The 27,760-nt window shown below is 52.8% G+C and overlaps 1 protein-coding gene across 1 annotated transcript in view; it reads left to right on the plus strand.

Annotated features, from left to right (window-relative positions):
* SLC6A3 (solute carrier family 6 member 3) overlaps positions 1–27,760 on the plus strand; it is a 57,734-nt gene that overhangs the window by 14,576 nt on the left and 15,398 nt on the right. The window contains exons 5-12 of the mRNA XM_002745144.6: positions 9,147–9,285; positions 10,812–10,946; positions 15,390–15,493; positions 16,734–16,858; positions 20,309–20,421; positions 21,722–21,850; positions 22,551–22,650; positions 25,005–25,105. Coding sequence (XP_002745190.2) covers positions 9,147–9,285; positions 10,812–10,946; positions 15,390–15,493; positions 16,734–16,858; positions 20,309–20,421; positions 21,722–21,850; positions 22,551–22,650; positions 25,005–25,105 — 946 coding nt within the window. The remainder of the gene's footprint in view (positions 1–9,146; positions 9,286–10,811; positions 10,947–15,389; positions 15,494–16,733; positions 16,859–20,308; positions 20,422–21,721; positions 21,851–22,550; positions 22,651–25,004; positions 25,106–27,760) is intronic.

The raw sequence follows: 27,760 nt of genomic DNA on the forward strand, positions 1-27,760 counted from the left end.
GTTTATATGCAAAAATGGGTCCACTTCAAGGTAGGAAAAGGAACTTTGACCAATAAGAATAATTCCGGTTTTAACAGCAAGTAGGCGCCTTTGCAGAATTTGTTTTGAGTCAGAACATAGTGAGCTAGAAAGCAAGTGAAGCGTCTCACGTTTGTACAAGTCAGGTCATAGGAACAGCCAGGCGGAGGTGAGCAGAGAAGCCCCCACCTCGCCTCTGCTGGGGGAAGGATCATCCTCGAGGGTCTTGGTCTGCCAGGGAAACTTCAGGGAGCACAGCCGCCCAGAGATGCTTTCTGGGTGACATCTGAAAACCTATCAGAAGAATCGCTGAGGCCTTTTCCAGCAGGGAAGGGACGGTCACCCTCTCCTGGGGGATTTGAGATGGAGCCATCCCGGAGGGTGTGGCTTGCTGAGATGGAGCCATAGGGCTGCCCGGAGGGTGTGGCTGGGAGACAGTAGGGCTGAAGCTGCGGGAAAGGGGCCAGTTCTCCGTGGCTGGTCGTCCAGTCTCAGACTGCTCTGCATTCAGGTATTCAGAACCCAGGTGCCAGGTTCTAGAATTCCTCCTCAGGCATAGAAGTGTATCGCTGGGCTGGCCTCAGAGGCGAGGAGCGGGAGTGGAGGCAGGTTTTGGGGGACCACCCGGCATTTTTCTTAGAGCCTGAGGAAGATCGTGGGTTGTGAGGGTGAGTGTCGTGTGAGCCTTTCTCGTGGTTTGGGGTTGGATGGGAACAACAAGCCCCGAGGAGGATGGTTCCACAATGGGAGAGAGGGGCCCACCAAATACCCCTCAGGAGAGTCCAGGCTGGGGCGCTGGGAAGGCACTCATGGGAGGAGGGCTGGTTTCGGAGGGTGGGGCATGTGGGCAGAGCAGATGCGCCGGGATGAGTCCCAGTTGGTTTGCCTGAAAGACACCTGGGTGACCCTCACTGTGGGAAGTGTAGCCACAGGCAGGGTCTAGGGAGAGTCTGGACGGGACAGGCAAGCAGGAAATGAGAAACTTGCCCAAAGAACACCCAGTCACACCACTTGTCCAAATAGATTTTAACAGTCTCGAGGGATAAGCCTCCCATGGTGTGTGGGTGGCCTGCTCACACCTCCATTTCCCTGATTAAACACCCCACGAGCAGGAACCAGGCCGGGCCACAGGTGCTCCTGCTGTGTGGCCAGCTCTCAGGGCTGGCGTGCAATCAAAGAGAGGGGCCGGCAGGAGAGAGAGTAGTGGGCGCACAGAGCCAGGGCCGAGGCCGCAGAGGTGCCAGGGAGAGAGCCTGGAGTCCCCAGTATCCAACGCCCTGTTAAAGGTGCCAAGCACCGCTGTTTGTTTGGGCACCAGCTTCCTTTTGTTCCGGCAGCCAGGGAAGCACTGACTCATCTAAGTGATGTTCAGGTGAGAAAATTGGAGAGGAAATTTTAGGGTAACAGTGAGCCCAGTGATTCCTTAAGAACGCTATTATTCCCAACAATCAGACTATCAAAGCCTGTTTGGAAGTTCTCAGTCTGCAAAGGAAGGAAGGAAACGGAAGGGTGCCCAGCCCTTCCCTCGGAAGCCCTGTCCACACTGGCACGTGCTACACTCTAGCTGGCAGCAGCTCTAGAGCAGACGTGGGGAGCTAGAGAAGGTTTAAGATTAATTCACAGATGATTAATGACCCAGGGCACTGAGGCGCTTGGCACCCCTCCCACGCCCTCTGAAGGGAACTGAGGTTTCCCTGAAACAGGCCCGGTGACTCTTGGGGAGCAGGAAGGACGGTCGTAACGTGCTCAGGTCTGTGGGGCAGCGGGCGGTTTCTGGATTTCAAACCCACTTTATAAAGTACATCATTGGACAAAGGATGTGGGTTTCCTGCTGGCACATGTAATCAGGGAGTGCACGCCCCACCATGAAAGGCCACAAAGGCCAGAGTAGCTGCGACGTACGATAGTGCAGCTCTGTCCTAGATAATGCGCACGTCCGACTTTGTCAGTAACTGCAAATGGGATTGAGTTTCCTACACGATGTATGAAGCCACATCATACATTTGGTGGCTAAGATGTTAGCAGGGGCGGGTCTGAAAGGGCTTCATCGTGCGTTTTTACTCCAGGTCCTTGGGAAGTAACTATCGAGCCCAGTGAGACAGTGGCCACATCTTCTGGGCTCTGAGTCAGAAAAGACTGCTGAGCTGCCCTGTTGATGGCACTTCCTCCATATGCCACAAATGCCGTGTGCGGCACTGGCTCCTGCACCCAGTAGCCCTCAGGGTTGGCAAATGAAACGTATCTGGTGGGAGATGCTTATGCTGGCACCCCGCAGCCCCCAGGGGTCCCAGCCAGTCTTCCTGTGCTGCCACTTCCTTCTGGGGCAGCAGCCCACCCACTAGAGGGAGGGGACAGAAATTGTTCCACCAGAGAAATGAAAGGGAGCCTTCCCAGCAAGAACCTGGAGATTATTGTCAAGTGACTCACTGACAATAAATAAGACACCTTTACTCTCAGTGACTAATTATCTGAGAACAGTGAAACCCTTAAAGTGTTTATCCCTGGGTTGCCCTTTCTATAAAGTCCCAGGTTTCTCCCTCGGGACCTATTTCCTTCCTTGCACTGGATGACATTTCTCCAGCTCCATTCCTAAAGAGTATGCGTGAGAAGATACGCGTCTCAGAGGAGAAACCACAAGTGCATTGCTGTCAGCTTCAGAGTGTGAAAGGGCGTTGTAAACCCACTTGAGAAATGTGAAGTCTGAGCTATGAAAGTGCATGTGGGTGTTCAAATACCAACACAGGATCACATAACTCTACCAGTTTACAGTTTCCCAACTTCCATAAATACACTGCTTAATGTAAATTATGAAGTTATACATTAAAGCTATAAATTTGACTCGAGGGGACTGCATTAGCTGCATCCCACAAAGTTCGACATGCTGTGTTTTCATTTCCTTCAGTTCAAAGTATTCCCTAATCTTTCTTTTGATTTCTAGTTGACTAATGGGACATTCTTAGAAATTTGTTGTTTAATTTGAAATATTTGGAGGTTTGCTAGATATTTTTGTTATTGATTTCTAATTTAATTCTGTTTTGGCAAGATGATATTCTTATGCATCTTTAATATTGCAAAATATACTGAAACTTGTTTATGACCTGCTAGATGGTCTACATTGGTGAATGTTCCATGTGCACCTAGAAGGAATATATATGCTACTGTCTTTGGGAGGAGCATTGTACAAATGTCAAAGAGGTCACGTTAGGTCATTGTGTTGTTCAGGTTTTCTACATGTTTACTGATTTTCCGTCTACTTGCGCTATCAATTACTGAGAGGGGGTATTGAAATCTCAACTCTAATTGTAGATTTGTCCATTTCTTTTTACTTCTACCAGTTTTTGCTTCATTCATATATTCTGAAACTGCTATGAAGTGCGTACATGTTTATTATTATGTTTTTGAAGTTACCCCTTTACCATCTGAACTGTCCTTCCTGGTTAGATTTCTCATTCCGAAGTCTACTTTGTCTGAGAGTAATATGGCCACCACAACTTTCTTATGATTACTGTTCACGTGGCATGTCTTTTCCAGCTTTTTATTTTTCAATTATATGTGTCATTACATATAAAGTGGATTTCTTGTCAACACCTTAGAGTTGATTGTGCTTTTTATTCAATAAGGCAATCTCTGTTTTTTAATTAGAGGTTCTGTTCAATAATTGTCAGCATGGCTGGCTTTAAGTCTTTCATTATGCCCCATTTCTTCTTTGTTTCTTGTTTCCTCCATTTATTCCATTTTGAACTAATTTTTTAGGCTTTCATTTTACTAACACTATTAGCTAATAAGCGATAGCTTTTTGTTTTCATTTTTTCGTGGATTTTATACAGTTTACAACATTGAGCTTTAACTTATCACAGTCTCAAGTAACATGACACCATTTCATGGAACGGAGGGCCTGTAGCAGTAGACTTGTGTTTCTCTCACGGCCTGTGTGTACTGTTGTCACAGATTTTATTTTTCTGTGGTATGTTAGCAACTCCGTGATACCTTGCTGTTATCTCTGCTTTAAGCATTTGCATTTTTTTTTTTTTTGAGACGGAGTTTCGCTCTTGTTACCCAGGCTGGAGTGCAATGGCGCAATCTCGGCTCACCGCAACCTCCGCCTCCTGGGTTCAGGCAATTCTCCTGCCTCAGCCTCCCGAGTAGCTGGGATTACAGGCATGCACCACCGTGCCCAGCTAATTTTTTGTATTTTTAGTAGAGACGGGGTTTCACCATGTTGACCAGGATGGTCCCGATCTGCTGACCTCGTGATCCACCCGCCTCGGCCTCCCAAAGTGCTGGGATTACAGGCTTGAGCCACTGCGCCCGGCCAAGCATTTGCATTTTAAACATGTACCTGCATAGCCACCAGCTCTGGTGCTGTCTGACCCTGTTTGTAGATCCAGGATTCCATTTCAGACCATCTTCCTTCCATCTAAAGAACTCCCTTTATCATTTCTTGTAGCATAGACTTGTTGATAATGATTCAGCTTGGGCTTTACACAAACTTATCTGCCTTCTTGGGGGCTTATTGGGATAAACTGTACATGACATTTCTTACCATCTTAGCCATTTTTTTTTCTGAGACAGAGGCTCACTCTGTTGCCCAAGCTGGAGTGCAGTGGTGCCATCTCAGCTCACTGCAACCTCCACCTCCCGGATTCAAGTGAGTCTCCTGCCTCAGCCTCCTGAGTAGTTGGTACTAAAGGTGCATGCCACCATGCCTGGCTAATGTTGTGTATTTTTAGTAGAGATGTGATTTCACCATGTTAGCGAGGATGGTCTCCATCTCCTGAATTAGTGATTTACCCACCTCGGCCTCCCAAAGTTCTGGGATTACAGGGGTGAGCCACCATGCCTGGCCCATCTTAACCATTTTTAAGTAGACATTCAGTGGCATTAGGTACATTCACATGTTGTGCCACCATCACCATCATCCATCGGAACATTTTCCTCCTCCAAAGCTGAAATTTTGTCCCCATTAAACACTAAGTCCCCATTATCCCTCACCACAGCCCCTGGCAGCTACCATTCTACTTTCTGTCTCTGTGAATTTAACTACTGTAGGTCCCTCCGCTGAGTAGAATCACTTATTTTTTTGTGACTGGCTTATTTCACTTAGCCTATGTCTTCAAGGTTTATTGAAGAATTTCAGAACCTATTGTCAGAATCTCAATCCTTAAGGCCAAATAATATTCCAATTCCATTGTAAGGATATATCATGTTTTGTTTATCCATTTATCTTTTTTGTTTTTAGAGACAGAATCTCACTCTGTTGTCCAGGTTGGAGTGTGCAGTGGTATGATCACGGCTCACTGCAGCCTTGACCTCCTGGGCTCAAGCAATCCTTCTTCCTCAGACTCCCAAGTAGCTGGTACTACAGGTGTGTGACATCACATCCAGCTAATTTTAAAAATTTTTTGTAAAGTGGGGTCTTGTCATGTTGCCCAGGCCTGTCTTAAATTCTTGGGGTCAACTCAGCCTCCCAGAGCACTGCAATTACAAATATGGGCCACCACACCTGACCAGATCTATTTGTCTTTTGATGGACATTTGAATTGCATCCACCTTTTGGCTACTGTAAAAACATGCTGCTATGAACTTGAGTATTGAGTACCTGCTGGATACCCAGAAGTTGAATTGCTGGAGCCATGTGATAATTCTGTGTTTAATTTTTTGAGGAACCACCGCATTGTTTCCCACAGCGGAGGCATTGTTTTATATTCCCACCAGCAATGCACAAGGGCTCCAATTTCCCCACACTTGACAACACTTACTGTCTGCTAGTTTATTTTTATAATAGGCATCCCAATGGGTGTGAAGTAGTCTCTCATTATATTTGAAACGTAAATTAAGTGGTCTTGATTTATATTTCCCGGAGGATTAGTGACCCTTGGACATCTCTTCATGTGTTTATTGGCCATTTGTAATAACATCTTTGGAGCAATGTCTATTCAAGTCCTTTGCCCATTTTTGGATTGGGTTGTCTGTTTTTGTTGTTGTTGTTGTTGTTGAGTTTTAGGAGTTCTTTACATATTTTGGATATTTTTCTCTTATCAAATTGATAGATGATTTGCAAATTTTTTTTACATTCTGTAGTTTTCTTTTTTATTCTGTTGATAGCATCAATGCACAGAAGTTTTAAATTTCGATGAAGTCCGATTCAGCTTTTGTTTCTTTTGTGTCATATTTAAGAAACCATTCCCAAGTCCAAGATTGTGAAGATTTACCCTATGTTCTCCTAGAAGAGTTTTATGGTTTTAAGCCTTGTATTTGGCTCCTTTATCCCTTGTGGGTGAATTTTTGTATGTGATGTAAAGTGACCGTTGACTGATTTTCCTCTGGTTGTGGATCACCTTTCTTGCCTCTCGTCATGTCTAGTAATTTTTTATTAGATGCTAGACACGGTGAGTTTTATACTAATGGATATTTAGCTCTTGTTGTCTTTGTTTAAAGAGTGTTAGGTTTGTTCTAATGGGAAGTTGATATGCTTTGGCACAATTTTATCCTTTGGAAGCTTGTTTTGCCCCCTCACTGGCTTGGCTCCCTCTTGGTAAAATGGGGTGAGAGGGCTGCTGTGGGGTCATCAGGATGGTGCATGGGAGGCCTGAGTATGCCTGTATCACCACCGGCAGCTACACTGTCACCCACTTGAAGATTCATGGCCATGAATTCACCAGGAAAAAGAGCCCAGCAGAAAGTGGGAAGTGCCATACCTTTTCCACACCTGGTGAAAGTCCTGGGCCACTGCTTTTTGGTCCTCCCAACTATTTATGGCTTCAGAAATGCCTGCACATGAGCCCCATGCCCCCTTCCAGATGTCCTTCAATTGTCCTGCCCACCCAGCCTTCAGAAGCATGGACATGCTGGGAGCCACACACTTTCCCCTGCTCCTGGCATGGCTGGGCCCCATGCTGTGGTCACACTTTCCCCTGCTCCTGGCATGGCTGGGCCCCATGCTGTGGTCAGCTGTGGGGACCCCTTTTCTTGGCTGACAGCACTCAGGAGTGTCCTGTTGTCTAAATTGTCTGTGGGACTTCAAATAACCTTAAAGCACAATGACTTCCCTTTTTTTTTTTTTTTTTTTTGAGGAGTCTTGCTCTGTCACCAGGCACCAGGCTGGAGTACAGTGGTGAGATATTGGCTCATTGCAACCTCTGCCTCCCAGTATCAAGCAATTCTCCTGCCTCAGCCTCCTGAGTAGCTGGGACTATAGGCACATGCCACCATGCCCAGCTAATTTTTGTATTTTTAGTAGAGATGAGGTTTCACCATGTTGGCCAGGATGGTCTTGACATCTTGACTTTGTGATCCACCTGCCTTGGCCTCCCAAAGTGCTGGGATTACAGGCATGAGCCACCACACCAGGCCAGCACAATGACCTTCTAATCTCAAGAATGGGGTCAACCCAGTGTGGGAAGGTCCTGCTTCCGAAGGTGACTTCATGTTTGATGCTGAGGCTGCTGTGTGTGCTGTGGACACAGCCTTGTGAGAAGGCCCCAGATGTGGCAGTGCACTTTCCCTGGGCCTTCCCACTCAGGTCCAGGAGGGCCTGAGCCATTATGGCCATTAGCTGAGTTGCCTTTTCTCCTGGCCCATGGGCAACGGGGACAGGGTGTGCTTTCTGGTCTGGTGTGTAATTCATGCCTGTGTGTGTGAGGAACCAAGGCTGCTGAGGTGTGGGTGGGTAGCATGCTGGGGTCAGTGATGCCAGGGCAGTGAGTGGACATGGTCCAGGCTGCATGAAGTTGCTGTAGGGTCTCAGAGGCACTAGGTGATAAAGCCTGGCTCTGGAGCAGAGTGACGGGGAGTTAGCCAGCGGGGCACAGCTCGATGTCTGGCGGGAGGAGTGAGAAGAAGGCCTTGGGAGTCCCCACTGCCCCAGGAAGGACAGGCGTGACCTCCACCAGCTCCAGCGACTTTCCCTGCATTGTGCAGGTGACAGACAGCCTCAAGACTGAGCGGCTTGCCTTGGAGAAGAGCAGAGAATAGCGATGATGGTTTCAGTGGTGCAGCCATCTGTCCACCCAGCCAACCTGGGGCCAATGCCTGGGTGCCCTCCGGGATAGGAAGGAAGCACTGATTCCAGCCCTTTCAGTGCTTGTGGGGACTTCCCTGTTGCTGCCGCCAGGATGTCTGGCTATGATTCTGGAGTTTGAAGGGCCGAATTCCTGGAACATGGAGGCTGAATTCCTGGGACATGGAATGGAATGGCTTGCAGCTGGTGGAAAGCTCTCCAAGGCTGCCCTTGGCTGGGCTCCACCATGGGCGCCAGGTGTTATTTCCTGGGGACCTCAGTGGCCCCACGACAGAAGCGAACCAGGGCAGTGGGAGCTCCTCTCATCACGCGGCTCCTGACTCCACAGTGGCAGCAGCACGGCTGTTACAGTCACCTGGGCCCCAAGTCGTGGTTTGCAATGGTGATGCAGCCAACTGCACGTGGCCTGGTGCACGTTCTCCCGCAGAATGTCACAGGATGGAATGAGTTCCCACAGAAAGGGGGCCCAGGTTCTGTGCCTGGGGCAAGGAGCACGGCCAGTGGTCAGCTCCATCCATCACCCTCTGTTCTGCCGTTTGTGAGGTATCGATCCTTCACATGAGTGGTTCCTGCTGGAGCGGTCACCCACTGAGTCTGTTCCTCGTGGAATCCTCAAAGCCACAGGAGCTGTGTGAGCAGGTGTTGTGAGCCATCACCCTCAGAAAGAAGTGCTGGCTGGCATCTGCATCCCTGGCATTATTGCTAGAGTCTGCTGGGCCTCATCCCTGCAGAGGGACCCAGGGCCACCCCGTGGGCAGCAGTGATGCCCAGCATAGCTCAGCAGCATCCTTTGGCTTTCTGTGGCTCTTTTCTTTCAAAGACCCAAGGTAGCCTTTCCCTCCTCAGCTCCAATGAGCAGGGGTGCCAAGGACAAAGGGTGGGTGGGGATTCCTGGGCCCCCATGTGCTCCACAGGTCTCCACAGCAGCCCTGACACCTCTGCCAGGGCCTGGGGCCAGACCTCCCTGGAGGGCATCTCTTGTCCATCAGACTGGACGCTTTTTGCTCTGTGGAGGTGGGGAAGCCAGGTCCCTGGGTAAGCGCAGCCGTCCAGTTCCAGGTGGGGTGACAGGCCCTCCCCAGAGCTCTCCATTGACTTCCCTCTGCAGGCGTGGCGTGCTGCATCTCCACCAAAGCCATGGCATCGACGACCTGGGGCCTCCACGGTGGCAGCTCACAGCCTGCCTAGTGCTGGTCATCGTGCTGCTCTACTTTAGCCTCTGGAAGGGCGTGAAGACCTCAGGGAAGGTGAGGCTCAGGGTCACCAACTGGGCCTGTAGACATGGGGCCACCAAGTGGACATGTGGCCATGGCTGGGCAGGGGGTGCACATGTGGCTCCAGTAGAGTTTTGTGCTACAGATGTTGTCATGGCCAGATTGTTGTGGACACATGGCCGAGATTGAGTTTGGGGAAACCCGAATGGCCATGGCTGTGATCGGGTTGGGAGTGTACATGTGGCATGGCTGGGGTCACACCTGTGGCTGTGCTGGGTTGGCTTGGGTGAACACAACAAGCCATGGCTGGGTGGGGGAGGTGGACACGTGGTCCTGGCTGGGTGAGGGAGGTGGACACGTGGTCCTGGCTGGGTGGGGGAGGTGGACACGTGGTCCTGGCTGGGAGGGGGAGGTGGACACGTGGTCCTGGCTGGGAGGGGGAGGTGGGCACGTGGTCCTGGCTGGGTGGGGGAGGTGGACACGTGGTCCTGGCTGGGAGGGGGAGGTGGGCACGTGGTCCTGGCTGGGTGGGGGAGGTGGACACATGGTCCTGGCTGGGTGGGGAAGGTGGACACGTGGTCCTGGCTGGGTGAGGGAGGTGGACACGTGGCCATGGCTGGGCTGGGTGGACACGTGGTCCTGGCTGGACTGGGTGGACACGTGGTGGACACAGTGGGTTTGGGGTCCATATGTGTCTGTGCTTGTGGAAGGGCCTCTGGAGGCAAGCACTCGCAGTAGTGTTTCTGGCAGAAAGGCACACATGATGTGACGTTTTGTTGATAAAAATACTTTGAGAGGCATGATTTTTTGTTGATAAAAACATTTTGGGAGGCCAAGGTGGGCAGATCACCTGAGGTCAGGAATTCAAGACTAGGTCGGTCACCATGATGAAACCTTGTCTCTACTAAAAATACAAGTTTAGCCAGGCGTGGTGGCGGGCACCTGTAATCCCAGCTACACAGGAGACTGAGGCAGGAGAATCGCTTGAACCCGGGACACAGAGGTTGCAGTGAGCCAAGATCATGCTATTGCACTCCAGCCCGGGAAAGAGCGAAAATCCATCTCAAAAAAAAAAATAAATAAAGAAACTGTTTGTTATGTGGGCCCAAACCAGTTTTGATCAAGACATGCCCCTCCCTCGAAATAGTGTGTGTGGCATGGCACCGGCTCTGGGAGCTTCCCTCAGGGATGCAGCCCAGAGCTGCCCTTCATCGTGCCACGGTGCTCTTCCCCAGTGTGAATCCACTCACATTCCATGCATCAGAAATCCGCCATCAGCCACTCCCAGCTGCTCTGCCAGAGCAAATGCAGAAAAGGAATGTGCTTTCCCTGCCAAGTGGTTCTTCCCATTCCATCCCCAGGGAGGGTGTGCAGGACAGAAAGTGTCTGACCGTCTCACTCCAGTGAGCATTTGCTGAGCTGGCGTCCCAGGAAATGTTTAGGGATTGGGCTCCCCAATCACAGGACAAGCTGTCAGGGCAGCCCTGTGCTCTCCTGCCAGAGTCTGCTTCTACCGAGGGCCCCACCTGTGCAGCTGGTGACACTGTCCTCTCCTGCAGGTGGTGTGGATCACAGCCACCATGCCATATGTGGTCCTCACTGCCCTCCTGCTGCGTGGGGTCACCCTCCCCGGAGCCATAGACGGCATCAGAGCATACCTGAGCGTCGATTTCTATCGGCTCTGCGAGGCATCTGTGAGTACAGCCCGCTCCCTGCTTCACAGTCCACAGGGGGGGCTCCGGAATTCCAGGGTTCTGTATTCGTTGCCTGGCAGGGCTGAGAGGTGTCAGAGTTGCAGAAACCAGGGTTCTTTCCTCAGGAAGCCAAACTCCAAGTGCTCATGGTACAGTATGAGTCATCTGAATTAATCACTTCAACAACTCCAGCCAGAGTCGGGCTGCAGATTTCTTCAGCAAAAGAAAAAATCATCCAGGATTAGTCTCCTCTCCTGAAGGGAGGAGACTTGGCTGGGGAATGGGCGCCCTGTTGAGAGAGGGAGAAGGGACTGTACCGTTTCTGAGAAATGGGCCCAGAAATAGAAGCCGCCATTGGCAGAAGGCTGGCGTGAGAAAAACGGCAGCTCACATGAGGCATGGTTGGAAATGAGGTGGACTAGGTGGGGAGGTGGCAGGCCCCAAAGCCACCCAGGGGCATCCACCTCGCTGTGAGAGGATGATGCAGCAAGAGGGGAGGGCCGTCTCATCTAGGGTGAGGGGCAGGAGGCTGTGGGCAGGGGGGCCGTCTCGTCTAGGGTGAGGGGCAGGAGGCTGTGGGGAGGGGGGCCGTCTCGTCTAGGGTGAGGGGCAGGAGGCTGTGGGGAGGGGGGCTGTCTCGTCTAGGGTGAGGGGCAGGAGGCTGTGGGGAGGGGGGCCGTCTCGTCTAGGGTGAGGGGCAGGAGGCTGTGGGGAGGGGGGCCGTCTCGTCTAGGGTGAGGGGCAGGAGGCTGTGGAGAGGTGCTGCCCTATGGGGGTGGGTTGAGCCAGGGCTGGGGGTCATGAGGCAAGTCGAAGCCCAAGGCAGAAGAGGGAAGGAAGGGCAGAAGGGATAGGAAGGCATGGCTGCGGGACCCCTGGAAAGCCCTAGGGAGGCAGGAGCTGACAGGTGCAGTGAGAGAAGGCACGTGGACACGACACCTATGAGTTTGCACAGCAGCTGGGTGGGGGTAGGGGTGGGAGGGTGTCTGCAGCACCGAAGGGGAAACCCCTGTGGGGACAGGGCCTGAGCCTTGAGTGCAGCATGCGTGTGGCCACAGGAACCAAGGAGAGAGGAGGAGGACAACCAGGGCAGCAAAATCAGCAGTGGCCAGGGACCCACAACTGCAGAGCTGGAGCCAGACAAGCCATGAAGTCAGCAGGGCGTCAGAACCCCGGAAAGACCAAAGTGAAGCCAAAAGGGCGCTTGCAGGAGCAGGGTGTGTCACAGAATCAAAGAAAAATACCACGAGGACAACCTACGTACGACCTAGGGCTCTAGCCAGGAAGAATAGGCAGCCCCAGAGGAGGCAAAACAAACACCAGTGCACTTGAAAAGATGCTCACTGGGGAGCAAATTACAAAGATGAGATGTCAGAAATTAGGTGGCTCATAGGTAGGTAGGTGGATAGCATGGATGGATGATGGATGATGGATGGGTGGATGGATGATAGATGGATTGGTGGATGATGGATGGATGGCTGGGTGGAGGAATGGTAGGTAGGTAGCTGTATAGGATGGATGGATGATAGATGGATGAGTGGATGGATGATAGATGGATTGCTGGATGATGGATGGATGGCTGAGTGGAGGAATGGTAGGTAGGTAGCTGTATAGGATGGATGGATGATGGATGGATGGATAGATGATAAGTAGGTGGATAGGATGGATGGATGATGGATGGATGGATGGATAGATGATAAGTAGGTGGATAGGATGGATGGATGGAAGATGGATGATGGATGGGTGGATGGATGATAGATGGATTGGTGGATGATGGATGGCTGGCTGGGTGGAGGAATGGTAGGTAGGTAGCTGTATAGGATGGATGGATGATAGATGGATGAGTGGATGGATGGATGATAGATAGGTGGATATGATGGATGGATGGATGATGGGTGGATTGATAGATGATGGATGGATGGATGGGTGGATGGATTATAGGTAGGTAGCTGGATGGAATGGATGGTTGGATGGATGGATAGATAATAAGTAGGTAGATGGATAGGATGGATGGATGATAGGTAGGTGGATAGGGTGGCTGGCTGGATGGATGGATGGATGATGGATGGATTGGTGGATGATGGATGGATGGGTGGATGGATGGATGATGAATGGATTGGTGGATGATGGATGGATGAGTGGATGGATGAGTGATAGGTAAGTAGCTAGATAGGATGAATGGATGGGTGGATGATGAATGGATGATGGATAGGTGGATGGTTGGATGGATGATTGGTAGGTACATACATAGGGTAGATATACAATAGGATGGATGGAGATTAAAACATGCACACACATGTACTTCATATATTCATAGATGATAGGTGGTCGATAGATTATTATAGAGATGACAGGTAGATTGGTGATGGAAGGATAGATGACAATGATAGATGATTGATAGATGGATGATTGATTGACAGATAAGAGATAGATTGATGCATAGTGAGGAAAATCAGGAAGGAAAGGACAATTCCAGGTCCTGGAGTGGAAGTGCATGAGGTGAGGCCCAGAGAGGCAGCCATGGGCACTGGCTCTGGGGTTGGCATTGAGCAGAGGCCTGAGCTGCACACACAGCTCTGGTTGAGGAGGAGGTATGTGCTCCCCTGTGACACCTGATCCAACCTGGAGCCACCTGGACAGGCAGGTGACTGATGACCAGCATGGGAGCCACATGGGTCAGCAGGGTATGAGCCTCTCCACTCACTGCCCACCCAGCCACTCTAGGCCTGGCTCCTCCCCTCATGCTGAGACACTGGCCATCTCTACAGCCCTGACTACAGGGCTGGGCCATCTGCCCTCAAACACACTGTCCCAGGAATTGGGGTGGCCTTGAGGCCCTGACATGCTGCCCAAAGAACAGAGGGCCCCACCTCCTCTGCAGCACCCAGCTTACTTGCTCGGTCAAACTCAGGCAAGCTTGACCTGGAACCTGGGATGCCCTGAGACCCACTGGCCTCCCCAGCAGGAGCATCTCATGTCTCTGCCTCAGCATTCTGGTCCACAGGCCTGTACCATGAGCTTCATGGACTCTCAGTGATAGCCCTGACTGGCCAGTCCCCTGAATGCCTCCAAGGGGTTTGACTGAACCTTCTCCCGCACCCAAGGCCTGGGCAGGGCAAAGATCGGCATCTGAGTCACTGAATAATCTCGGCAGTGCCCTCACCTTAGCAGGTTTGTGGCTGACTTTTTAAAACACCGTTTCGGTCTAATCATGGACCTGCCCACCTTTCCTTTCATGTCCAGAGTCATGGATGCCATCTACCAAGCTGGGCAGGCACAGCACAAGCATCTAAGCTGCAGGTGCGCTCCTGCCATGCCCAGGTGCCACTGTGCACCTGTGCTGCTTATGTTTCAGAAAAGATACAAAGCAGGCATTGCTGGTGTGCATCTAATTAGGACACGATCATCATGTACCGTGTAGACGAGTCCATGTCTTTGAGGGCAATCAGGGTGCTGCTATCAGGCAGCATATGGATGAGTCCATGCTGTTCTGAGGGTTATCAATGTCCGCCATCACGTGTGTGGATGAGTCCGTGCTGTTCTGAGGGTTATCAGGGCACCGCCATCATGTGTGTGGATGAGTCTGTGCTGTTCTGAGGGTTTTCAGGGTCTGCCATCATGTGTGTGGATGAGTCTGTGCTGTTCTGAGGGTTATCAATGTCCGCCATCACGTGTGTGGATGAGTCCGTGCTGTTCTGAGTGTTTTCAGGGCACCGCCATCATGTGTGTGGATGAGTCTGTGCTGTTCTGAGGGTTTTCAGGGTCCGCCATCATGTGTGTGGATGAGTCTGTGCTGTTCTGAGGGTTATCAATGTCCGCCATCACGTGTGTGGATGAGTCCGTGCTGTTCTGAGTGTTTTCAGGGCACCGCCATCATGTGTGTGGATGAGTCTGTGCTGTTCTGAGGGTTTTCAGGGTCCACCATCATGTGTGTGGATGAGTCCGTGCTCTTCTGAGGGTTATCAGGGTCCGCCATCATGTGTGTGGATGAGTCTGTGCTGTTCTGAGGGTTATTGGGGCACCACCATCATGTGTGTGGATGAGTCCGTGCTGTTCTGAGGGTTATTGGGGCGCCACCATCATGTGTGTGGATGAGTCTGTGCTGTTCTGAGGGTTATTGGGGCGCCACCATCATGTGTGTGGATGAGTCTGTGCTGTTCTGAGGGCTATGGAGCAGGGCACCTCTGGTTCCATGGAATCGCTGCCCTAATAGATGCTCCAGGGGGAATCCCAGATCAATGGACAAAGACAGCCTCCTGCTTCTCTGGCTCTTTCAGGCCAGAGAGAGTTCGTTTTCCACGGTCGTGCTGCTGCCATTTGCTTCTCGAGGCTGGTGTTGTTTAGAGGCCTGGGCTTCGGGCCGGGATGGGAGGGTGCTCGGGTCCTTTGCCCACGGGCCTGCGCTTTCCTGGGGCAGCCCCTCACCAGTCTCTGGCTCTGCAGGTTTGGATTGATGCAGCCACCCAGGTGTGCTTCTCCCTGGGCGTGGGGTTCGGGGTGCTGATCGCCTTCTCCAGCTACAACAAGTTCACCAACAATTGCTACAGGTAAGCCTGCAGCAGGGCTGGGCAGGGGCCTTGCGGGTACTGGGGAGGGGTCGTCGACTCCCAGAAATTGTGCGTCCCTGGGTGAAGACAGGGTGGATAAACTGAACCCACAAGCCAGAGCTGTGTGGCCTTTCAGACGGATGCAACAGTGAGGCAGCTCCCAACATGATTCTGATTGCAACTCCAGTGAAGGTGCGGAACCTGGTGGGCGCATCACCTCCTGGGAGGGACCTGCCTAGGCCTGACCTGCTGGCAGATGATTCCCCACTGATGCCCCCTCACCAGCAGCAAGGCCAGCCCCTCCCTCCACCGGGACACATCCTCTTCCCTCACACCAGTCCCAGTGAGGTCTCCATCCTCCCTCAGGGTCTGGCTTCACAACCCCTGAGTGTGTCCCCCCATCCCATGTGCACCCGTGTTACCAGCAGTCACCCAGAGCCCCATGCTGGACCCAAAATCCTCCTAAAAACAGAAACAGAATTTTATCTGGGACCTGCTTTCTTTGAACTTTATGGGCTTGTGTTTACTTTCTTTTGCATGATGAGGATAGAAACAGTAAAGCCAGTGTGTGTAGCAGAATGGCCAGACAGAGCACAGGCAGGCTCCATGGAGAGCAGGTGATGGAAGGCAGGTCCCAAGCTCAGCAGCCCCGTCTGGAGCCGGCCTGCGTCCACCTGGGTCCAGGCACTCTGCAGATGAAGCGTGTGGTCCGTCAACCTGGCGACAGGCCACACAGGAAACCAGGAGGAGGAGGCTGGTGCCCTGACCGACCGCAGGACCCTCCCTGGTCCCCCCTTGCTTGCCTCCAGCCCTCAGAGTGGGGCCCCAGGCCAGCAGCACCAGCACCCTGGGAGTTTACGGGAAACACAGCCCCTGTGACCCCACGAGACCTGCCCAGTCAGCATCTGCATCTTAGCGAGGTTCCCAGGTGTGTGTTCCTCAAGGTTCTGGAAGCTCTGCCTGGTGAGGCAGGTGGGGTGCCCACCGCAGGACTCGCTGGGCACAGGGCAGTCACCCACCCTGGCCCGCTGGCTGAGCTGCTCAAGGCTCAGCCATCAGGGCTCAGGGTGGCCCAAGGACAGCTCTGCCAGGCTGCTAAGGGGCCGGCTTGCTGGGGAAAGTGGCCCCGCCAGAGACCTTCCGCCCCTTCCCCAGACACAGTTAATTAAGAATAATGACTGGAAAATTGCAGCCTCTGCAGCTCAGCTGGTTCCTGAGACGGCTGGTCTCGTTCTCACAGGGATGCGATTGTTACCACCTCCATCAACTCGCTGACAAGCTTCTCCTCCGGCTTCGTCGTCTTCTCCTTCCTGGGGTATATGGCACAGAAGCACAGCGTGCCCATCGCGGACGTGGCCAAGGATGGTGAGCCCCCCTGCCGTACCTGGGCCTGCTCCATGTAGCAGTGGAGCCGAGCTCTCAGCAAAGCCTTTTTCCTTGCAAGATAGGAAGGAGACACACGGGCTCTGAGCGACGTCAGAGAGAGTTGCTGCCTTACTCTTAAAGAGAGGTGGCTGGAGCAGCACATGTCCCAGCACAGACCTGCCCACCTCCCGCCACCCCCGCACCTTCCCTGCCCTGCCCCTCCCGGGCCCTCCACCCCTGGATGCGGAACCTCAAGCCCAAATGTGACTGAGCAGCACAGCTGTGCCGCAGTCCCTCTGCTGCTCCCTGCAGACACCATGTGAGGCTGCCCTGCAAGGGTCTGGAGTGGAGGTTGTCACTCAGGGCCCTCTAGATGTTTACTTGCCACCTGGTGGGGGAACGTGCAGCTCAGGGAAGGGGAGGAACAGGCTGTTCCAGCAACACCTGGAGCCGGCCTAGAACACCGGGGACGTCAGCTCGGCCACGGAGCAGCTGGGAGACCCCTGAGGCCTCCAGCGCAGGTGTCCCCTCCTGCTCACCAGGCCAACGTGTGACACCGAGTGTCCCTGCATGCCTGCAGTTGTCTCTGAGAGGGTGAGGAGGGGTCCAGGACTCGGGCAGGCACAGGTGACTCGGGGAGGCCTCAGCTGCAGCAGGAAGTGTGCCAGGTGGAAGGAGCCGGGAGGCCGGACACAAATGCCGGGACTGAGGGGAGGCCACGGCCACAGAAGGAAGTGTGCCAGGCAGGATGGAGTTGGCAGGACAGGCACAGATGCCGGGGTGAGGGGAGGCCTCAGCGGAAGAAGGAAGTGTGCCAGGCGGGAAGGAGCCGGCAGGACGGGCACAGATGCCAGGGTGAGGGGAGGCCTCAGCCACAGAAGGAAGTATGCCTGGTGGGATGGAGCTGGCAGGATGGGCACAGATGCCGGGGTGAGGGGAGGCCTTGGCTGAAGAAGGAAGTGTGCCAGGTGGGATGGAGCTGGCAGGATGGGCACAAATGCCAGGGCTGAGGGGAGGCCTCAGCCACAGAAGGAAGTATGCCAGGTGGGAAGGAGCTGGCAGCTTGGGCACAGATGCCAGGGTAAAGGGAGGCCTTGGCTGAAGAAGGAAGTATGCGGGAACTTGCAGGATGGGCACAGATGCTCGATGAGGGGAGGCCCAGGCAATTGGGGCCACTGCCCGGCTCTGGTGTTTGGAATGAGAAGATGTGGCATTGGCAGCTCTAACTTGGGCCAGCTGAGAGCTCCGAGGAGTCTTGAGGCTTCTCAGTCTGTCAGTCAGCAGAGCCCCCGCCTGCCCCCAGGCCTGCTGTGCCTCATGGATGTGGACAAGATCCTTTCCTTCCAGACATGGGCCCCCGGGTTGGGCAGGCTCCCATCCTACGTCCCCATCCTTGCTCCTCTGGACTGTCTTCTCCAGGGTGCTGGGTTGGTGAGGAATGATCATGCTCAGAAAAGCCCCTGTCCCGTGGGTGTTGTCGCTGACTGACCTCTACCTGGGGGTTGGGGCTCAGCAAGGGTGGAGAGTGACAAGCACAGGGCCAGGCAGCCTTGACCCCCTCTGAGTCACTAGGTCCCTGGCACTGCAGGTAGGGACAGGTTTGGAGACCTGAAAGGGCCCCTCCATGCTTGCAATGGAAAGCCGGGGTTGGGGCTGGAGCCACAGCTCAGAGGTGGGCCTCCTAAGCCCACGTTCTTTCCTCTAGAAGAAAAAATTCAGTCAAAGCAGGAGAACGAAAGCATCATGCAAATAAATGCAGAGCAGTGAAATTACTCATTGCTGCATTTTTGCATTTTCTCCACTCTTTTTGCCCTTTATTATGATAACTAGCATAGTCTGCAAGACCTCCATTAACCCCTGAAAGTAGCTGAATATCTTCTATGCGTTTCCTGACAAGCAAAGTAAATGTCATTTTCAGCCTTAATTCTCAAGAAAACGGTGAAATGTTAACGCAGGTATGGAAATGAAGGCGAGGATGTTGACATTACGTTCCCCGAGCTGATGAATATCTTCCCAGGCTCCTGACCTTACCATCTAAGCCTCAGAAGGTCTCGGGCAAGCCTGCCTCCCCCACCCCACGCAGAGGCCGCCCCCGGCCACCGGGGCATCAGGGAGCTGTGAGAGCCGGGCCTGATCCTGCTACTTGGCTGACAGTAAGGCCCCTGAAAGACCTTTAGGAATGGCCCCTGGCTCTGGCCTTTGATCATTTAAAAGGCTGGGCACAGGCCCATTCCCACAGGCGAGGGCCAGACACGTGCCTGCGAGGACAGGGGAGTCTGTTGCAGGCCGATGGACTTGGGAGATCTGCCGGCCAGTAGAGGATGTGAGGCTTCTAAAATGGTCAATGGTCAGTTGCCTGTGGGACTGTTTTTTACTTTGGGGTCATCGGACACCAAATTGCACTGACTTTCGGATGCGTGGCTCCCACCGTCCCAGCCCCTCCACCTCCACCTGAGTCTGCCTGCTGGTAGCAGGAAGCATGTGTTGTTTCCCAAGAGAGCTGTGTGGGGATATCCTGCCTTGGCCATGCCACCCTCAGCCTGGCATGCCCCTCCCTGGCTTGCAGGGATAACAGGGCTGCAGGTTTATCTCTCATCTTCGAAGCCTCCATCTGGGCCCCTGTGGTCTCCGACCCTGTGTGCGTCAGGATGTGCTGCCCCTCTGAGCCCTCAGGGCCCCAGCTGATAGCAGCCTGTGTCAATGTGACCTCTTGGACTCCATGGTGGGGGCAGTGGTGAAGGAGCCACATGCTCCTCTACTAAGTTTCACTCGCAGGGACCCGCTTATAGTGGGTTCACCATGCATTGGCCAAGTGCAGCCATATCTAACCTCGTGGGAGGACCTTAACCTCCTTGTGTGCCTGGGAGGTGGAGGTCAGGAACGTATCCCTAATGTATTGCTAAATTTAGAAATTAGGCTACTAAATAATGTGGATGTGTGTGATTTGTGTGTTTTTGTGCTCTTGTGCTGGGTCTATTTGTGTGTGTGTGTGTGTGTGCACATATGAGTGCACACATGTGTGTTCATACATGTGTGTGCATGTGCCTGTGTGTGTATATCACATATGTGCAGGAAAAACCAACTAGAAGGACATTGGCAGGTGTCACTTGGGACGAAGGGCAGGACCACCTTGGAAACCCCTCCTGCCCTCTCCTTGTTGCTGCCCCTTCCTTCTCCCAGCGCCCCCATAGCCCTCAAGGATGCAGGTGATCCGGAGCAGCCCCGTTGCTGGGTAGTGGGCATGAACTGAAGCCCTCGGATTGGTTCTGGGTTTCCGTTTTCCTGAGTCCCAGGCCAGGATCTGCTGGATGCACAGGAGGGAGGCTTTTCAGCAGGGCCGCACCAGCCCTAGTCCATACAGGCCTGTGGTGGGCTGTGTTGGCCTCTCAGGATGGGGTGGGGAAAGCACTGCAAGAGCTCCGTGGAAAGCAGGGTGGGTTCTGGTTTCAGGGCCGGGGTTGATCTTCATCATCTACCCGGAGGCCATTGCCACACTCCCGCTGTCCTCAGCCTGGGCCGTGGTCTTCTTCATCATGCTGCTCACCCTGGGCATCGACAGTGCCGTGAGTAACCTGTGCCACTGAGCCCCATCCTTGGCACTTTGGCTCCTTCCACCCAAGGGGGCCCTGCCCTCCAAGGGTCAGGCAAGACCCCTGGGCTCACAGACGGCCCCCAGACCTCCCGTGCTCAACTCAAGTAAGCCCCACGATTATTTGGGAGACCTTTCTTGGGGCTGGGGTAAATGGTGACTGGAGTTTAACTTTTCCTTTATCACTCTACTCTGGGGTACCTGTGTGACCTGCCCTAAGCCACCTACAGATCCTGGACATGTGCATGCACACACATGCATGCACAAGCACACACATGCACACATCCAGCTGCTGGGGGTGGCGGGTCCAGCCCTTGATCAGCCCTGGACCAGCTGGACTTCCCTGTCAGCTCCTTCTTCCCTGTCAGCTGCTTGGAACCCAGAATCCCTTTCCACATAAATACTGGTTGTGCATCCAGCCCCCACTCATCTCCTACCCAGCTGGGCCACAGCCCCTGAGTTGACCACAGGCCTCGTGTTCCTGATGTAGGAGCATGAAGGGGGGTCTGGACTAAGCAAGGCAAAGAAGGTCACTAAGCAGGAGTCAGGTGCCTGGATGGCATCCCATGGGAGAATGCTGGGAGTCAGGAGGCTCCACTGGGGAGGTGTAGCCAGTGACTGGGCCAGGTGCACCCAAAAGCTTTGCGTGTGGGGGTCATCTTGCTAGGGAAAATTTTGCCAAGCCAAGCCTGTGCAGTAGTAGTGGACAGGGTGGTGGTGTTTTAGCTATGCCACATCTTACCCATCCAGAGACGTTGACGAGGCTACAAATCCCCTACCATGGATAGTGTGGTCCCTCTGGGTTTCCCCTACTGTAGATAGCATGTTCCCTCTGGGTCTTCCTATCATGAATAGAGTGGTCCTGCTGGGTTCCCCCCTACCGTGGATAGAGTGGCCCCTCTGGGTCCTCCCTACTGTGGATAGAGTGGTCCCTTTGGGTCCCCCCTACTGTGAATAGAGTGGTCCTGGCTGGGTCCCCCCTACCATGGATAGAGTGGCCCCTCTGGGTCCTCCCTTCTGTGGATAGCGTGGTCCCTCTGAGCTCACCCCTACCGTGCATAGCGCAGTCTGTCTGGGTTCTCTCTCCTGCGGTCGTGCCACCAGAGAAACCCTCGCCAACAGCCATCCTCGCTACCAGGCGTCCTGCACCCTGGACAGCCATGCATCCCCTTTTCCATGTGCATCCCCGGGTGTGCGTCCACTGAGTAGATCTCAGCCCAGGCTGCAGTGAGCAGTGCCCCAGCCTGCAGCCTGACCCTGTGCTCTGTGTGCAGATGGGCGGCATGGAGTCGGTGATCACCGGGCTCATCGATGAGTTCCAGCTGCTGCACAGACACCGTGAGCTCTTCACGCTCTTCATTGTACTGGCAACCTTCCTCCTCTCCCTGTTCTGCGTCACCAACGTACGTACCATTGCCGGCTTCACCTTCTCCTGGTTATGTCTCCTTAACATGTGGCACAGGGCGGCCTGGCTGGGACTGTCAGGTCAGACAGAACCGCAGTGCTTCCAGGAAGCTGTGTCCCCACCCACCCAGAAAATGACTCATACGCACACGAATGCACACACGCGAGTGCCCAGGGTTAACTGCACATCCGGAGCTTGATCCCAGTCACTTCAGCACCTGGACAGCTCCCCGGAGTGTGCGTCCCATGGTCACTTCAGCACCTGGACAGCTCTCTGGAGAGTGAGTCCCATAGTCATTTCAGCATCTGGACAGCTCCCCCCAGACGCGTTCAAGGCTGAAGCTGCCTCCCTCTAGGGCTTGGGGATTGGGGGACACTGGGGCTGACAGAATCTATCTATATGGTAGGAGACCCCAGGCCACCTCCTCTCCACGGGAGGCACTGCCAACTTCCACATTCGGTTGCTTCCATTTCTAGTTGCACGTGAAGCCCTAGGAAAGGAAAGGAGAGATCATTTTTATTTTATTTTATTTTTTGTAATAGAGGTGGCCCTAAGAAGCTGCATGTGGATTGAATTTTAGGGACTGAAACCAGAGTTTGCAGTGAGTGAAACAGAGCTTGTGTGTGCAGTGTGTCCCCAGGCCGGGCTTACCTTTGGGAGCAGCCTTCCCGCAGGTCCACAGGATCCTTCTCTTCCAGGGCGGCATCTATGTCTTCACGCTCCTGGACCATTTTGCAGCCGGCACGTCCATCCTCTTTGGAGTGCTCATCGAAGCCATTGGGGTGGCCTGGTTCTATGGTGAGTCCAGGAGAGGCAGCCAGGCTGGCGCCCTCTTGTTTGGTGGCTGTGCCACTCCCTATCTGACAAAGCCACCATGAAGAAACACCTTTCAGCTGCAGGTAGCCTGGGTTGGGTTCATCACAGCTTCACAGAGGGGAGAGGCTTGGCACTGGTCCCTTTGATGGGATCAGTGAGGTGCTTAGCTTGGATGGCAGCCAGAAGACACACACTGTGGTCAGAGGTGTTCACAGTGGCCAGGTGGCTTCAGCTTCCTCCATGCAAGAGGCATAAGCGAGCCCACCCCACATAGGGGAACACAATCAGATCCATGCTGGGGGCTTCAGCAGGGATGTGACACAGAGCATTTCAAAGGTGCTGTTATGGCCTTCTCTGCTGACCAGAGCTCCAGAGCGGTCAGGCCTAAGGGTCAGTAGGCAGCCCTCCAACAGGGCGCAGCTCCTGCCCACTGTGCCACCCCAGCTGTGTCCTGGAATGTCCACTGGTGGTTTAAACAGCAACGAACCCAGCCTGGCAGCTGGGCTACCCTTTCCCCGCATGCTGACCTGGCAAGCCACCTCCATTGCCCTGAATTCTGTCTTCTGTAAAATGGGGCTGTGATGCCAGCTCTGCTCACCTGGCCGGGTGGCTTCAGGGGAGCAGACAAGGCCTAACAGGTGCATCTCTCCAGCCAAAGCTGAATGTCTCTGATGCTGTGTGAGCCCCGGTTTTGAAGGACACCTAGCTCACCTGCATACGAGGGGTCATTGTCTCTGCCTCAGAGCTGTGGACTTTATAGCCAGATAAACACACTGGCTTGGAGACAAATAGGACAAATAGCTCCTATCCTGAGAATATTGTTTTCAGTGTTGTTGTTCTACAGAAAAGGGAAATGTCAAACTCGTGCTTTCACGGGTACTTGGAACCAATACTTTATCTATCACTTTAATTGTAATCTCCCCTGAACAAAACATAGAGCTTCACAGAGGAAGGAGAAAGTGCCTCGAATTCACTCCAGCACCATGGTCTCTGAAACCATGGGAGGCGGGGAAAAGCTGTCCCTGGCGTCCCGCACCTCAGAAGACCAAGCTCTGTGTTATATTTCCAAAGAGGAATCCAGCACCTCCTCATCTAAATGAAACAAAATCTATGCTCTAATAAGATATGCTGGAATACACCAGGCTTCCACTGCACCGAGGTCCTGCAGGTCTTGGAGCTGATGCCACCTTCTCCGGCAGGGCCCTGGGACCTGCTGGTGGGAGGCTGAGTGGCCTTGGGGATGCCCCCTTTTGCTGCTGGCCTCACCTGTCTGCGTCCCCACTCCCTCCCAAGTCCATCTCTCACGTCGAGCTCAGATCCCCAGGTGGGGTGTGGAGAAGGGATTCTGCATGGAGGTGCCTTTCTGACAGAACATGGGCCACCCACAAGGCTTGCCCCAAATCTCAGCAGATCAACTATGGCTGCACGAGTCACAGACCAGATGTGAGGGGAGAAATCACTCTTAAGGTCTTCTTACGGTCAGTTCCTAAAAGAAGTTAGATACTATAGATAATACCAGTGAAAGGAAAACATGCATTTCTAGAGCGGACTGCTGGTGCTTGTTTTTGGGGAGAAAAATATTTACTACGTTTCTAGAAGTAGCTTTTCTGAAGACACAGTGACAGTATTCTTATGACGGAATATGATTCGGCCTTAAAAAGAAAGGAATGCTGACATGGGCTGCAGCTTGGATGGCCTCAGGGACACTCTACGGGAAGTAACCGGTCACAGGAGGCCCCACACCTTGTGTCCCCCCTCACGGAGGTTTCCAGGAGAGTCACAGTCATTGAGACAAAAAGCAGATGGCACAGTGGCTCGGTGGGGGCTGGGGGTCAGGAGAAATTGGCATTTAGTGGGGTCAGAATTTCCTTTCGGGAAGATGGAGAAGCTGGGTGGTGGCGTTGGGTACAAAATATGAATGTATTAATACTTAATATATTATGATCTCTACACATAAAAATGGCTACAATGGCAAGTTTTATGTTATGTGTATTTTACCACAACCTTTTTAAGTGAACAAAAAGTCCTGGCAGCAGAGGGGAGACAGGGACAGCTGTGGGATGGGGAGGAGGACCCGAGGGGCTGTCACTGGGGCACTGGGAGCTTCCGCCGAGGCACAGGTCTTCCTGGAGTGGAGCGGGCACACGGGCTCCCACCCATCTGCAAGGCACCCAGTGGGCTGGAGTGTGGCCCGGCCCCCCCTGCAGGAGGCTGGGTGTAGCCGGAGCCTGGGGTCAGTGGGTGGGACTCGGGGTCAGCGAGGACCCCCACGCAGGTCCAGCATCAGGGGAATGTGCCGCCCTCATGGGCACTGAAGCTGCTGTTTCTCCCCCCAGGCGTCGGGCAGTTCAGCGACGACATCCAGCAGATGACCGGGCAGCGGCCCAGCCTGTACTGGCGGCTCTGCTGGAAGCTGGTCAGCCCCTGCTTCCTTCTGGTAAGGGACCTCGGCTGCCTACCCCTTCCCCATCGGTCCACTTCCCCCGCTCTGGCACCTACCCCTGGGGTCCAGTGGCTGCATGAGGTTGTTGCTTGAGCAAATTGAGTGCACAGGAGGCCGAGGGTAGGGCCTGGGTGTGCCCCTAAAGGCCGCTTTGAGGCTGAGGTCACTATGGCTGGAGTCAGGTCTCGGAACTCGGCCCAGAAGGGCAGGCCCGTCTCCTGAAGGTGTTCCACCTTCCCCTCTATGCCCACCCAGGAAACCTCACGTGTGGTCCCGGGTAGCCTTGGACCCGTCACAGGCCATGTGAGTCCTGCACTAGGGCCGAGTATCTGTGTCGGGAGGGGAAGCTGGAGGTGAGTCAGGCCATGCACTCACCTCTGCCGTGAGGATCCAGGTAGGAGTTAGAGCTTCCGAGGCTGCGGGGACAGAGGATGCTGAGTGCTGGAGACCCTGAGGGCAGCAGTGGCCTCAGCCCTGTCCCGTTGCTCACACAGGCCTCCCTCTGACTCAGCAGCACCACTGTGTCCAGGAGGCACGTGTTTCTGTCACCTGGGCTGGGCCGCCGAGTCAGGGCCCACCGGGCAAGGCCTTCAGATGCCCGCATTTGTAAATGGAGTTTTGTTGGAACAGGGTTGCGCCCATTCATTAGGAATTGCCTGCAGTGCTTCCCCCGCCATAGAGGCCAGGAGGCTCCCAAAGCAAAACCGCGGCCTGGTCTAGACAGGCCACCTAAGAGCTGTCCGGGTCTGAGGCTCATGCCCTGCGAGCTGCTCACACACAGAAGCACCTCCCGAGTCCAGCAGGCACAAGGAGGTCCTGGAATGGGGCAGGGGACTCAGGCCACACCCTCTCATGGACCAAGGGCTGGTCCTGGGGTCAGCAGGGCCTGTGTGTGTGGAGACCCCTCGTCACTTGCACACAGCAGGTGGGACAGCCCCGTCGTTGCAAGCAGAGGGGTCTGAGCACCCAAGGGCAGGTGCCTGGAGTGCAGGAAAGAGATGAGAGACAGGCCCTATCCCAGAGGAGCTCGACAGTGTCAGAAAGCCCACCCGGCATCTTGCAGCAATTCCACCAGGCCGTGTGGTGTGACCGCACATATGCTTGTTCATCCAAGCTCAGTTCAGTTCACTGTTCTTGTGAGACACCCGTAGAAGGCTCCTGCATTCAGGGGCAGTCTTTTTTTTTTTTTTTTTTTTGGCCAGAGATAATTCATCTGACAATTTTTTCCTGTTTTTTTTTTTTTTGAAGAAAAAAAGGAGTGAAGGAGAGGAAGAAAAAGAGGGAGAGAGAAAGGGAATGTAGCTTTATTCTAAAAATGGGTATTAATAATGGCTGATCAATATTTTGTGTATTTAAGGTGAAGAATGTATATTTTGTGTATTTAAAGTGGAGAGCTCTATAAATATTTATTAAGTTTACTTGTTCCGGATCTGAGTTCAAGTCCTGGATATCCTTATTAATTTTCTGTCTCATTGAGTCTAAGTCTCTATGTATCTGGGTGTTAGGATCGTTAGCTCTTATTGTTGCATTGATCCTTTTACCACTATATCTTTGTTGCTTTAAAATCTATTTTATCAAATGAGAGAATTGCAACTCCTGCTTTTTATTTATGTATTTATTTTTGCTCTCCATTTGGTTGGTAAATCTTTCTTCATCTCTTTGTTCTGAGTCTTTGTGTATCCTTGCATGTGAAACAGGTCTGGATGTAGCATACTGATGGGTTTTGGCTGTATCTTTTGATTGGGGGATTTAGTTGATAAATTTAGGGTTACTGCCATTTGATGTTAACTGGCTATTTTATCCATTCGTTGATGTAAATTCTTCTTTATGTTGATGCTCTTTACTTTTTGGTATATTTTTAGAAAGGCTAATACTGGTTGTTCCTTTCTATGTATAATGCTTCTTTCAGAAGCTCTTGTAAAGCAGGCCTGGTGGTAATAAAATCTCTGAGTACTTGCTTGTTCATAAAAGATTTTATTTTTCCTTCAATTGTGAAGCTTAGTTTGGCTGGATATGAAATTCTGGGCTGAAAGTTCTGTTCTTTAAGGATGTTGAATATCAGCTCCCACTCTCTTCTGGCTTGTAGGGTTTCTGCTGAGAGATCTGCTGTGAGTCTGATAGGCTTCCCTTTATGGGTAGCCTGACCTTTCTCTCTGGCTGCCCTTAGTATCTTCTCCTTCGTTTCAGCCCTGGTGAATCTAACGATTATGTGCCTTGGGGTTGCTCTTCTTGAGGAATATCTTTGTGGTGTTCTCTGTATTACCTGGGGTTGAATATTGTCCTGCTTTGCTAGATTGGGAAAGTTTTCCTGAATAATATCCTGAAGAGTATTTTCCAGCTTGGATTCATTCTCTCCATCACATTCAGGTACACCTATCAAACGTAGATTAGGTCTTTTCACATAGTCTCATATTTCTTGGAGACTTTGCTCATTCCTTTTTATCCTTTTTTCTCTATTCTTGTCTTCTCGTTTTATTTCATTAAGTTGGTCTTCGACCTCTGATATCCTTTCTTCTGCTTGATCCATTCTGCTATTTAAACTTGTGCATATTTCGCGAAGTTCTTGTGTTGTGTTTTTCAACTCTGTTAGTTCATTTATATTCCTCTCTGTATTGTCTGTTCTTGTTAGCATTTCATCAAACCTTTTTT

This window comes from Callithrix jacchus, chromosome 2 (assembly GCF_049354715.1).
Source record: "Callithrix jacchus isolate 240 chromosome 2, calJac240_pri, whole genome shotgun sequence".
NCBI lineage: Eukaryota > Metazoa > Chordata > Mammalia > Primates > Cebidae > Callithrix > Callithrix jacchus.